At 33.4% G+C, this 14,104-nt stretch overlaps 2 protein-coding genes across 6 annotated transcripts in view; both read left to right on the top strand.

Moving 5' to 3' along the window:
* Positions 1-11,942, top strand: part of LOC126907533 (cyclic AMP response element-binding protein A-like) — a 34,737-nt gene extending 22,795 nt beyond the window's left edge. For 2 of the 5 annotated variants that reach the window (XM_050688895.1, XM_050688898.1), the window contains exons 2-9: positions 3,676-3,868; positions 6,561-6,769; positions 8,352-8,466; positions 8,558-8,889; positions 8,991-9,183; positions 9,413-9,484; positions 9,707-9,788; positions 10,326-11,942. In XM_050688895.1, coding sequence (XP_050544852.1) covers positions 3,676-3,868; positions 6,561-6,769; positions 8,352-8,466; positions 8,558-8,889; positions 8,991-9,183; positions 9,413-9,441 — 1,071 coding nt within the window. In that variant the 3' untranslated portion in view covers positions 9,442-9,484; positions 9,707-9,788; positions 10,326-11,942. Of the gene's footprint in view, positions 1-1,125; positions 1,271-3,675; positions 3,869-6,560; positions 6,770-8,351; positions 8,467-8,557; positions 8,890-8,990; positions 9,184-9,412; positions 9,485-9,706; positions 9,789-10,325 lie in introns of those variants that run through there. The other 3 variants (XM_050688899.1, XM_050688896.1, XM_050688897.1) reach the window with 3 other exon arrangements.
* LOC126907513 (uncharacterized) overlaps positions 1-14,104 on the top strand; it is a 94,052-nt gene that overhangs the window by 72,242 nt on the left and 7,706 nt on the right. The gene's annotated exons all lie outside the window — the stretch shown is intronic.

The following is a 14,104-nucleotide window of genomic DNA, read 5'->3' as shown; positions in this document are numbered from 1 at the left end:
TTAATGATCTTAATATGAGAAATGACAGTCCTACAACTATTTGACATATTCTGGAATTTAAAAATATATTTTTTCTATCCGGCAAAATGTGTACATTTTTAAATCTTTCTCGACTTTATATTTAAGTATTTTATTATAAAACAATGTAATCAATTATAAGACTGAAATTGTTCTCTGGAAAAACTTCTTTAAATGAATCGAAATAGTATTGTAAACAATATTAAGTTACATTTATGATGTTAATTGAGTAGCAAAATAATAATCGGCTAGTAATATTCTCGTTTAGTAGGACAGTAGCAAATATAATTAGTATAGTTAACTGTAAAATTACTGCGATTTCTTCGTATGGACTGGCAGCAGTTAATTAATTACGGTAACGCATTGGTCGGTTCAGGTCTTACACGAGGAAAGTTTAGAATTTGTAGAAGCGCTAGGCAACACACTACGAGTAAAAAATTAATTTCCAATTATCAGTCTATGCGTTTATAATCGTTTTATGCACATTACGTTACGATTTAATCGTTCCCGTAAGCTCGTGTTGCACATGTGACCAAGTGTGACATTGATAAAATAATAAGAATCGCAGCAGTAAATTTAGGATCCGTATTACGGAACGGATCAGCTACCAGAAAGTTTAATATTTCATTGGGCTGTTTTTTTTTTTTTTATACACAACGATTGCGTTACAGTAAACCAGTTGGTTTTCAACAATAATTTCGATCGTCTTGTGGACTAGAGTCCCGTTAACATTTGAATTCTATGAACAGATACGTTTATAATGTTGCACTGCGGCGTGGAGCTTCTGTGATAACTACCGGTTTTGTTTCCGTTACAGATAAGGCGCGCAAACGCACAATTTATTTTATTGTACATGAATAAATGTGAAAAAAAAAAAATCCATTGCCGGATATGCGACTTAAAGATGTACCGCCACCTCCTCCGCTCGCATGTGTCGCCGGTGCGTTCTCACGCGCGCGTTCAATTAAACCGTATTGCTCGTCTCGGCTGTTGTGGCCGCGCGCTTATTTCCACCGCAACAATATCTCTACCCGCAGCACGTGCATTTTGCGATTATAGGCGCAAAAACAAATAAAACGTTAAAAGCTCTGTAAACCTTGGTCGCTTCATCAGTGTTCGTGTTTGGTTAGGTGGCCGACATCTATATTTATACGCCGTTTATATGCGACGTTTTGTTATGTTCGTTTTATAGTCTCCCTTTGACATTAATCGCACACGCAAGCAAAAAACAATAACAACAATTCCGATACATGTAAGTAGGCATTTTGAAACGTTTGTTTTTTTTAGAAATAACATTTGATCGCTGGGTACCACCGCCGGTCACTCGGCGACTGGTGTTCGGTTCCGTTGCGCTGGGCTAGTCGGGTTTTCCTGTCCTGTCCGGCACAACCAATAGCTTTTGGAGAGCAAACGAAACACGATTATGTGATTAATCGCGGCCCGTTTATCTGAACACCATCTGACGTCTGTGCATTGTTATAACATTATTCGTATGGGTATTTTATTCGACGCGGTTCTAATCGAGAAAGGTTATTGAACAGGAAAAAATAAGATAACCGGTCAATCGAGTGGATATTCGGCAAGGGCGTGGCTTGCGTTTGTGAATATTGTGCTCGGCGTGGGCGTGCTGTTACATTTTTCGCAGTGCTCTCGCGTACAAGAAGTATAATACACGACCGCGGTGAAAGTTCGCCATACCGTGTGCTGCGCTTGCACGCGACAGTTTGAAATGCGTTGCGCGTGCCACTGGTTGCGGGCGAGGGGAGTGAGGGGCGCATTTGAAAAGGGAAAAAGATTCGACGGTAGACACCACCGGTGGGGGTGGAGTGCAGCATTATCTTTGAACGGTGTTCAATTAGTCATCACGGTGTTTCTGTGTGAAGGAATTTCCGTGTTGATTTTGTAATTACACTGTTGACGCAATTCACACACTGCAAACGGGTTTCGTTCGTCCTGCCGCATAGTAATGGCGGCGGCGGCGAGGTGCGGTGCAAAGGATTACATAAAAATTAATAAGGAATACTTAATGCATTTTCGTACGTATTACTCCATAGGTGTACGTAGTATAGTTTTCGTTGTGGGTTGGCCGCGCATGGAAGAATTCCAAAACCTGTAGGGTGCCAATTATTATACACTATACATCACTATGAGAGTTTTTTTTTCTTTTTCGTTCTCGCGCGCATACATTAAGCACACAACGACACTGTAGAACTTTATCGTTGTCTCCTCATAGACGACTTCTCGAAATTAATTCACGGGGGACACTTGCCAAATAAATATTCACCACGCCGGAGAAGAGATTTCATTATACGATTACTTTTCCTATGAATTTATCTGGCGATTACCGCCAGTGCAACGGCACAATGGCGTATTGAAATTAAAGAAGAAAAAAAAAAAACTACCAGGAGGTTTTACCGTGGCGATTATAGACGACTGAACGAATTACGTACACACGATATCCGTCGAAAAAAAAAAATATATTGAAAAATATTCGTTTTTTTTTTTGGTCTCGACACGAGAAAACGCTTGTAAGGAGAATACGCCACATAATAGCTGCGCGGTTAATAGATCGGCAACATCTCGACCGTTTTTACATTAATTTTAAAACCCCATTGTAACGCATTTCATATACAGTGTCTATTGATATGAATTAAAATAGTGTTGTCGGATTTATGCATTTCTATGACGAATGCTTAAATGAATCGTTTGACCGAAAAACATTGTGAATCGCCGCGACGTGTTCGTTTAACAATTGCGAACAGACAACAAAACTATTTATTTACATATTCGGTTTACTGTAATAATAGAAACGGCGTGTCCTCTAGAGGGACACGAGTAGAAATAATATGTTTCGACATCGGTAATACGACTACTGTTTATAGTTTCGGTCGGATTGCTCGTGTTTTCATAACACGACTAGTGAAATATTTTTGCTCAAGGGTAAAATTTTATCCAAATAAGTTCTACTAATGGCGACGCAGTACTGCTTCTTTCACCGGGTGAATTATTTTCAAATTCCGACAACCTGTGAATGAGTACACTCGAATGCTTATATTGATGTTGTTCCTTTTATTATTGAACCGATAACGAATTAACATATTGAATCGTACACGGAACTCGATGGGCTAATGTGTTTTCACTCGTCACACACACACACAGTCGTTTTGAAAGAAACTCAATGACAGATTGGCCCGGAGCTTATAATGTTATTACAAAAGTTTTTGTAGTTATTCGCGTGTGACTGACCGCCTCCGTTGACGGCACTTAAGTCGCATCCGGTACTACAATAATGGCTTCTGCCGAGCCACTCGGGAAAATAAAAAAATCAACCTTCTTGTGTGTATTACCGTCGAACATATAACCAACACGTGCGTGCGACACTCCATGCGTGTCCTAACCTCACCTAATCACCAACCCGGTGGGTTGGTATTAACGATACGTCTTAATGCAACTGTTTTAATGCGGCTTAAGAGCAACAATAGTTGTATTAACGAACGGCTAGGATAGAATACCATTTGCCGTTGTTTTGTTATGTGCAGTGAACTCGAATGAGTACCTCGGGGTTTCGTTGACTGTTATAATTATTTTCCGCCATAATTAATCAAAACGCGTTCAACGTTATTTTTAACCGACTGTTGTTTGTTTTTATTTTTTCAGCATGATTTGGGCGAAGCTCTCAGAGCCACAGAGGACCCGTCCGATTGGTTGATCGGCGGCAACGGCCGATCGAATTCACACGTGGTGCTACACGATCGTCTGATGACCGACGCGCTCTTGGGCAATGCCCCAATCAAGGCCGAGCACTCGTATTGTACTACACACGGATCTAGAGAATCGTTGAATACCATAGGTGAGTCATTGCAACAACAAAAATAGTTATTGTTATAGACGTATCACCGTATCACTTTAGGAAAATAAAAACGCATTCTTCTTCGTGTCGCACTTCTAATCGCCTGTTTGCACTTGTGGCTAAACAGAGCGACTGGCCGGTATAGATATGAGTTACCTGGTGAAACACGGGAGGCTGAGAGCACACACTAATCGCGGCTTGGCCAGTTTAACAATCGCAGTGTTAAATAAACGTGCTCACTTAACTGTCATAGGTGGTACCCGTATTACGATAGTAACGAATATCGGAGCTAATACATACGAGTTTGTACGCCTATTAGCACGTTTAAGCCTTCTCAGAACGATTATATGTACATAATATATATTACAGCGCGTGTTATGGAAGGGAGCGCGTCATGAGTAATACAAGCGCGACGCACACAAAAACCGTTATACGTTCCACTAAAGCGAAATGGCAGTCGTTGATAATAAAATAATTATTATGGATGGCAGAGAGAAGGATTAAAAAACCGAGACACTATGGCCATGTCGTTTATAAACTCACACAAACCGGATGTCAAACGCGACGGATTTATTATTTTATTATTGTTGTAACTCGTATTATAATCAACTTTCTTGACCGTAAACGGCTACCGTTTATTCTTTTTTTTTTTTGGGGGGGGGAGGGGATAATTAGATTATGTGCACTGTGATCGCGCGCAAAATCGTTTCTTTTTAATTTTTTCCATTTTATTTTTTCGCTTATTATCGGCGAGTGGGTAAGAGGAGGAGACGACAAAGTTCGTGGGTAAACATTTAGTTATTGTGCGCGTTTAATTTCGATGGAAATGTCACAACACATACGTATGTACTTGTCATTTACGCACAGACGGCCGCCTCTCCCTCTTGTCGTCATCCGAGTGGCGCAAACACACTGCAGTGGTGTAGGCACTGGGTACATTTAGGTACATATACCGGCGGCAATAACGTGCACGCGCATATGGCGCATTTGTTCGTTAATGGGGACAGAATAGACGGCGCGAAGTACACATATTATTGTTATATGACACAATTATAATTATTATTATTGCACGAAAACACGTCGGAGTGACGTATGTTCGGCAAAAAAATAAAATTTATGTTCAGCGGCATCCGAGTAGAAAAAAATGTAACGTTCGACAATGACGACAGAGAAAAACTCAGAACAGCTGAACGGATTTAAATCTATCTGATAGTTCGATTGTAAGAACTTGGCGTTGAGTTATCGATTTAAAAGTTTTCAAATGGTTCACCAGAAGAATGGACTTTTTGGTGCGAGTCTCTTTTTCTCATTGTGATAAACTCAGCGCTCCTAAACTAGTCAGTTTAGCGTGACAGTGTCGATTTCACTGCTGTGTAAACGCTAGATCGGAAATGTTTTCCTCTTTTTTATTTGTTTTACGCACAGTGGTAGTACACGAAGGCGGTCAAGGTGGTAAAGGATTTTTAAGGGATAATCTTATCACCAAACTTCCATCAGCCACTTCTCGTCACGAAGTCCGAATTAGCGTATTTGACTGGATCCACAAGAACACTGTCTGGTGCCAAATGCGCTATAACATTTTTTACTATTCGTTTGTAATTTGAATGATTAAACGGTTTTATAATTTAGCTTGTGAGCCAAAACAGTGTATTTCGACGACAGCGATAATTTAGAAAAAAAACACGACGATATAATGATCGTATGTAGGTGGTTTATTTACCATTGAATGTTGTATTTTTGTTGATTCAAAGCATAACGGGAGTGTGCAAATACCTTTATTTTTTATACGTGTTCAATTATAATGATCTGCTATTCTGTTTTTTAAATATGCTCAGTGTCATGCACTATTAACTTGAAAACAGAATATTCCAAAAGCCAATTATAATAACTCGATGATAAAGTATGGTCGAAAACGTTGTACACATTTTTAGCAATCTATCGTTTTCATAAAAAATATCTAAACTGCTTGTGGAGTTAGGAAATAATAAAGATTTGGTAACTCCAATCGTATATGTTAATTACAAACAGCGGGTCCTAAGTTTTTATTAATGTAATAAAATGTTTAAATTATTTCAATAAACCAATCATATCCCCCGGTTTCGAGGTCAAGAAGTTAAATAATGTAAGGTCGTTAACGTTATCGAGTAGATACCTCCAATCAGTGTGTCACCAAAAGTGGACTCGTGAAATATTACATTTTTTTTTAATGTTAACACTCAATCGAATAATTGTTAATTTAATGATATTTTTTTACATAACCCATTGACTATATAGTGCTAAGCGGTGCCATAATCTTAAAATAACTGGTATGCATTTGATGTACTGATTTTGTTAATACAATTTCTATTAGGCGAAATTTGAAATCATACAACTTTAATGACTTATCGTAATGCCTTGTCACAACAATAACAACTTTACGTTCGTCTGTCATTTGTATACAAATGTATATTTTTCTCCGAGCTGTGTTGTATAATAACCGAAAGTTATTATAATATAATTATCATAATGATTTTCAACGGGTGTTGGGCCGCAAGTCGCATTGAATCATTAAGTGCGTACAGTGATAGTGAGTGCGCATTTGCAGCTCGTCTAGATTGTACGTCTTCGTTAAATTAGACCTGGCGGTGTTAAAATGAAGCACACTTAGCTATCTTTTATTAACAACGTATTTGTTTTTTTATTTTTTTCACAGACGTCGACGATGACAGTAGTCAGGACAGGACGTGCAAGCTGACGTTCGACGAGGTGAGATGCGACCGGACAGGAAACATAGAAATGATAAGCATTAAAGACGACACATCCGTTAAAGACGAACCGATGAGTGATCAAGAATATTTAGAAACGTCTTCGTGTCCACCGTCTCCTTGCTCGGTCGCCGACGTACCTACACACTACAACAAGGTAATTGATAATTATTATTTATGCCGTTCGGCCGTCGGTTGCTGCTTTATCATTGCGCGGTTTCCACCGTGTGCAGTTCACAGTAGTTTCAAACCGAATTCATTTACGATTACCCCAACGTGAACTCTTGTAGGTACGGGAGTTGTGAATTTCGCCCACGTCGCTTTAGTATGTGAGACGTCCTTCGTACGGCTCGAACGCGTTTTACAACCTTGACCGTTAATTGTTAGAATAACAATTTTTTTCCTTCTCGCTGAACATCCAAAAATAATAAAAAAATTAACGAGGATTTTTATTTGTTAATTGCTACGCCGTCCGAATCGTGCAGACGATATTGTTTTCATCGGACTTGTCGTCTAAGAAAAGGTCGTCGGCAGCATCGGTTGTAACTTCGACGGAGAGATTCTGCCATAATAGAAATCGCCATTTCCTAGAAGCGTTGGCCATCGGACAGCATTGGAGCTATAGCGTTTTATATTAATTATTTCAATTATGTGCCAACGGTGTTAATGCAAACAATTTTCTCGTCGGCGCAAACGGTATTGTGTACGAGTACGCGCGGTTAAGTACTTGCCAGTGTCACGGCTAGCCTACGACAATGTATCAGCCACATCACAATCACCACCTGTTCTCTAGACGTTGTCTCCGTGTCCTACATGACTAATTGGCTATCCCTCTAATAAGTGATTCATCGGCGGCTGTTCGTTTTAGAAATCGCAGATACGGCACAATAATGTCAAACATATTTATTGTGATCGAATGTCTAGCCGTTTTAATTTGTGGTGAACAGGAGAAAATTAGACGATTGTTACCCTGTCCGTTTCTCATCGGAAAAATAACTTCAGCCGCTTCTTCCAATTTAACATTTTTCACTGATCGCAGTGTATGTTTTTATTTATTTATGACTTTATATTTTTACCCGCTTAAAGGAATGAAATCCGTAGAAACTCAAACTATTCACCAAGACATTAGGAGTATTCGTATTTTAAGCCATTTCTGTTTCATTTTGGTCACGCGCGACTGTTCTCTTTGACATCCTCTGAAATATTTATCATTCATATCGGTAACATACGCCTTTATTTCTTAGTGTACTTCTAAGCAAACCAATGCATTTTAAGTTTAGCATTATTAGACGATGATTAAAGTACATATTAAATGGAAACTTTAATTACTTTCTAATAGACTGTATTTTTCATAGCTAGTTACTTGTTACCTCATAATAAGTGCATTAAATTATATGAAATATTTACTATCTATGCAAATATTGACTTTATTAGACTTATTTGTGTTTTAACTGTTCATAAATCAACTTAAATGAATATCTCACTCTAGTATTTCCAGCAAATCATTACTTTAACTTATTTTGTATTATGCATTTATGCTCTGAGTGCAGCTCATTTTTCTCACACATGCTAAACGTGTATAATTAAATTTCCTTGCAGTACTCTTTTCAACTCAATTAAGATTTATTTCAAATTACACGTTTCCCATTTTGATAAACGGTATAACATTGTTGTTGCAAACTTCACTAGCGAAAGCCGTGTAACATTTCATTATATTATTAATTGTAATCTTGTTACAGATACAGAAAACCGGTTACGATAACCCTACCACGGTCGTGTTGACCTCCAGAGCATTCCTCAACCAGTCACACAAAATAATCTTGCCAAACTTTGGCATCAAAATGGAAGGTACAGGTATGTCATTTTTAATTGGCATCTCTACTGAATTCAAATTTTTTTTGATACAAATACAGTTATTACTAATGTTGATGCTATTCAATGACAGGTTTCACACTTCCACCCACACCACCATCGTCGACATCCAGCGATAGCGAAGGCGGTAACATATCGCCACACCACAGGTCGTCGCCCACGCGGCGGCTGTTCTTGTCATCGTCTTCTTCGTCCTCGTCCATTAATGGAACCACCAGTAGCCGGCAGCCTATTCAGACCCCTTTGATCAGCTGTCAGCCAAAAGGCTCGACTGGGGCCCTAGTATTGACCGAAGAGGAAAAACGCACATTGCTAGCAGAGGGTTATCCCATACCCACCAGACTTCCTTTAACAAAAGCCGAGGAAAAGTCACTGAAAAAAATCAGAAGGAAAATTAAAAACAAGGTAACCATATCGTTAAGCTTTTTCGTCGACCGTTTGAAAGACCCATTTACAATTTATACAATTTTTTCGTCATTTTTTATATATCCGTGTATTTTGTGTAGATATCCGCCCAAGAAAGTCGGCGCAAAAAGAAAGAGTATATGGATTCATTGGAAAGGAAGGTAGAAATATTAGTTTCTGAGAACAGCGAATACAAAAGGAAAATTCTCAATCTCGAAGAGAGCAACGGATCCTTAGTTGAACAGTTGCAAAAGTTGCAGAAACTGATAGGAGTTCAGGCAACGCAAATTGTAGGTACAGACATGTTCTATATTTTATAGAGAGGAGGCAAATACAACACATTATATTATTAAATTCCACTGGGCCAATTCACTTTTATTTAGGCGTTTCGGATAGGCAATCTCGGTACATTTGAGCGTCGGGCATTCCGCTGTAGTATTTTTAACCAAGTTTACCAATATGTCCTCTAAATTTTCTAAAAATAATTTTTAAATTAAAATTATTTGATTTTAATTTGTTTCAGATTCAACAGATGAAATCCAAATAGATTAATACTTACCATCAGGGTAATCTTTGTACATATAAACGACTAATGGTTAGTATATTGTTATGTTTTACATTGCATTAAAAAGAAAACCTACAATTGTGTAGTTATGGCATAACCAATTTGAAAAAAAAATTATTTTCAATTTTTTTAATTCAAGCAAGGATAGTTATATACTACAGACAACTTAATTAGATAAATGTATCTATTACCTTTTTTTATAATAAGTAATATATTGTACAATATTATATAATTTTATATTTTTTATTACAGGTGCAAATATTATACGTTTAAGAAGTTTTATTTTAGTTTAATATCGACAGCTAGTCCGTAATGATTACCACATGAGTTTTTTGTAAGTATAGATTTAATTTCAACAACATTTTTTAAAAAGATCATTAGAGTTATTACATAATATTTTACTAAATATGAATATATTAACTAAATTGTCAGCGAGTGCTCAGTATATTTAGTGATCATATGTCTACTTTTAACAATTTTAAATATTTGTTAGTTTTATTTCTATGACTTGTTTTAATAAATAAAAATTGAAACTGTGTATTCGTATTTCTCTGAGAGAAGATAATTTCGTGAGAACCTTGTGCCATAGTAGCTCTTTTATATATCCTTTCTTTTAACGTCTACGACATGTTATAAGAGACAAGCAATTCGAAAAGTACTATCGATTACTTAAGGAGTATGCTAATCAGTTATATATTTTTTAATAATATTACATACTAACAATAAATTTTATTCAAACATCAAAAAAGAAATTTTCTTATTTCAATGATCAATTAAAATATATTTAATAAATAATTATATTTCGTTAAATCATTTTAAGTAGTTCCTCAATCATTGTATATTAATTATATTTTTATTTATTATTTTATAGGAAAAAATATCAAGTCGTGGTCAAAAGAAAATGTGATTCCTTTCATTTTCTTTACAAGAGAAACGACTGACGAATTAATATTAAAAACACCAATTTTAATCATTAGTATATTATTATTATATTTTTATCGTATTAAATTGATGTTGCCTTGATAGCCTTAAATTGTATTATATAAAATCAAAATTTATTAACTTTTAATCTCATCGTTATCATATTCTTCATCGTTTTAAGTGCCAAAATTATAATGTATATTTTTATAAACTATCGCACGTGCTGTTGATGCGTTTTTATTCTGTAAACGTTTTATTATTGACCCTGTTAAATTTTATTATTAATCGACTAGGAAAATAATATCCTAGGGTTTTTGAAAATATGGATTTATCATATTCGACATTTTGTGTGTGTACCTACATTTATGTTAAATTAATTATTTTAGTTACAATTATCGAATCATGTACATAGTATTTTTATGTTATTATTATTATTTTGTTGTTAATTTAAATATTATATATAAATATATTATATAAATGAATAGTTAAATTCGCCAAATTTTAATTAATTGTATTACGATAGACATAATTCGAGACGTAAATGATTTATTTTGTTTAGATATATTTTTTTTTTTGTATAGAGACATATATTTATATATAAAATATTTAATGTGCAATTTTTTAAATGATTTTCATAAGCACGTAATTATTATTTTATTTAATGTATAGTGTCTATGATATTGTTTTTAATGGGGTAGCACTTTATATGTCTATAAATTTGGTTGACCCAATTTTTATTTTTGGTTATAAGCTGTTACTTTTGAATATATTAGAGTAAAAATAATTACAACCTAAATCTGTGCGATTATTAAGCTTCAATAGACATACTATTTTATCAAATGACAGTTTATACTTGTGATGTAATCTAGAAAATTTTTGTGAAAAAGTTAATATCAAATGAATTTATTTCTATGAGGGTCTTTGAGAAAGTATCATATTCTAAAACTTTATTCGTCATACAACTATTGAAACTTTGTACATAAATAATGCCGATAAAAAATTGCGAATGCATGGGTACTGATACACTTGTACTTATAATAATGATTTAAAATTCATATAACATATTTCTTTTAATTCCGTTGTCTAATAACATCAAGTAGTTCGCTACGCTTACGAAATTTTTTTTGTATCTTATTGTTGAAAGATTTTAACAAGTTTAGTTGAAAATTAAATATTAAATCACGTTTTACTATTGTAATTTCACTTTTGTAATAAAACACACATTAAGGCATTCCGATAAGATACATCTGACATTGACTTTTATAAAGTATATTTTTTTCTAGAACACATCACGAATTTAGTTATACACTGTAATCGATTTGTTACTAAGAAAAATCTATTGATGATCAATCGAGGCTTATTGTGTAATGTTACGATAATAATTTTGGACCTTTTAATATTACCATTTTGTTTTGACAAATGTATACAAGCTGATTTCAAATACAATAGTTTCATGTATATTTTTATATATTAAGTACTTATTCATCCATTTTCATTTATGTAAATCAAATACTGTTTTATAACAATTAATAAAACTATTAGACTATTATCAGCCTTACTAAATTAAGTCTTTGTGTTCTGCTATATTATTTATAATACAGTTTTCCAAGTAATCGTTCCAACGACTTGTCGACTTTTTAAAATGTGCTCATTAACGTTACGCACAAACCATTACATTGAGCGGCCGGCTGATACTTTAACTCTAATTGCGTTATAATTATATCTTCTGGTAATGTGCGTAATGATTATGTTTTTTTTATATCTTATATCCTCATATCATATTTTTAAATAAAACTCCTTAAAAGTTAACATTTATTCAAATTAACATTCTATTTATAAATTCAATATTAAATTAATATTTATAACATTAATAACCGCTTAAATTTACAAAAACTTAATTTGATTCTCTATAAATACATATTATTTCAATAAAAAAAAAAAATTAACTTAATTATATACACATATTAAAAATTTTATTGATAAATGTCAATTAACTAAAAATATCATTTTGTTTAATTATTGTTCTGAAACTGTCTCTATGAAATAGCTTTTAAAATTAAAATTCGTCAAATTAATTACATATTAAAAATATTGTCTGATAAAAAAGTTTAACTATCTATTTAACCCTAATTTATTTGTCAGTGTATTTTGTTTCTACTGCAATTTTAAATGAAAAAAGATCCTAGGTCAACGAAAATTAGTTTATAAATAAAATCCTTCTTTCAATAACTTTCTCAAGTGGTTATAATTATAAATATTGTATAATTAGAAATTAAATATTTCAGCATTAATTGATTGATATAATTTTTCATTTTTATCAACGAATTAATTGGTGAAATACATTGTAAGAGATTCTCCAAAACTTTCCATACATCATTATATGTTTAATATACACGTTAATGAAACACAAGTGTTAAACCTCTGACTAAATTATTAAGGAACAAGAATAAAATTTAAGAACTACACAAGTTTTCGGTTTATAAATTGAGACTCGTAAGAAAACTCTCAACTTCAAATCGGCGCAAAATGTTAAAAAAATATAATAATAATAAAACAACTTTCGCATAAACGGAATCCGACGGACGACTGACTATTGGTCGGGCAAATAACGAAACAGTCGCTATTGCTATCGCAGAGTATCGGAAATTATATTATAATATAATAGACACAGACTATATAGTCTATATAGACTATATATATATATATATTATATAGTTTGTGTCGCTATCAAGAATTATAATAATAAAATTATTCACACAAATAGTATAATTTTGCCATAAATCTTTCTGTATATTTATGTGTAAGTTTAGAATTTACTTTTTAAGAGTGTGATATGCTAAGAAGCATGTTAGATATAACAATTCCCATTTGAAATCAATGAATTTTAAATATAAAATGTTGTCTCAATACTATAAAGAATCTATAGACTCTTCATAGTAAATTATTATTGTATCAGTATATTGATACAAAGAAAATTTTGAAAATAAGTCTGAACCAATATTATGTCAATTGAATCTCATTCAAAATAATTTTTAAAAATTTTACTTCTTCAATCTCCAAAATTTATTTGAAAAAAATAGAAATGTTCAAAAATTAAACCATTATTTATGTGATTTAGGAAAAAAGTATCAAAAATATAAACGATCATTAATTAAAATTATGATGAATTGAAGTCTGTTTTCAGAAACAAGAAATCGGACCAACTTTACCAATAGATAAACAAAGTAACTAAAGAATCTTATTACTAATATGTCCGTAGGAACGGTTATGAACAAAACCAATAGAAAAAAAACAGTTATGAGTTTGGTAAATTAGCACTAAAAAAAGTGGATTACATAGATATTGAAAGAATATATTCTAAAATTGATAGAAATAACAATTATAATCAAATGAAGAGAAATATCGTTTATAAGTTAACAACAATCTAGATTTCTACACCATTTGTTAGATAAGAATTAATTAGATAGGATTTAATAATTACTACTACAGTTAGAATAACTTAAGTCACATAATTGAGAAAATATATATGTATACATATTTTTTTAATCTAGTAATTTTATGTACATACATATTATTACATACATATTTAATTATTTAACCATTAAAATTAGCTTTGAAAACTAGGAGCGTGTCACCTTCGTTATTGGGGTAGAACGTACACTAACATTAACACGCGTACAAGTTTGGCCGTCTGTTATTCGATAACAAAAAAAAATAGTAAGATTAATA

The sequence above is a fragment of the Daktulosphaira vitifoliae genome, unplaced genomic scaffold (genome assembly GCF_025091365.1).
Source record: "Daktulosphaira vitifoliae isolate Bord-2020 unplaced genomic scaffold, ASM2509136v1 Scaffold_5, whole genome shotgun sequence".
Taxonomy (NCBI): domain Eukaryota; kingdom Metazoa; phylum Arthropoda; class Insecta; order Hemiptera; family Phylloxeridae; genus Daktulosphaira; species Daktulosphaira vitifoliae.
The sequence above is the reverse complement of the archived record's forward strand: the minus strand, read 5'-3'. Positions and strand labels throughout refer to the sequence as shown.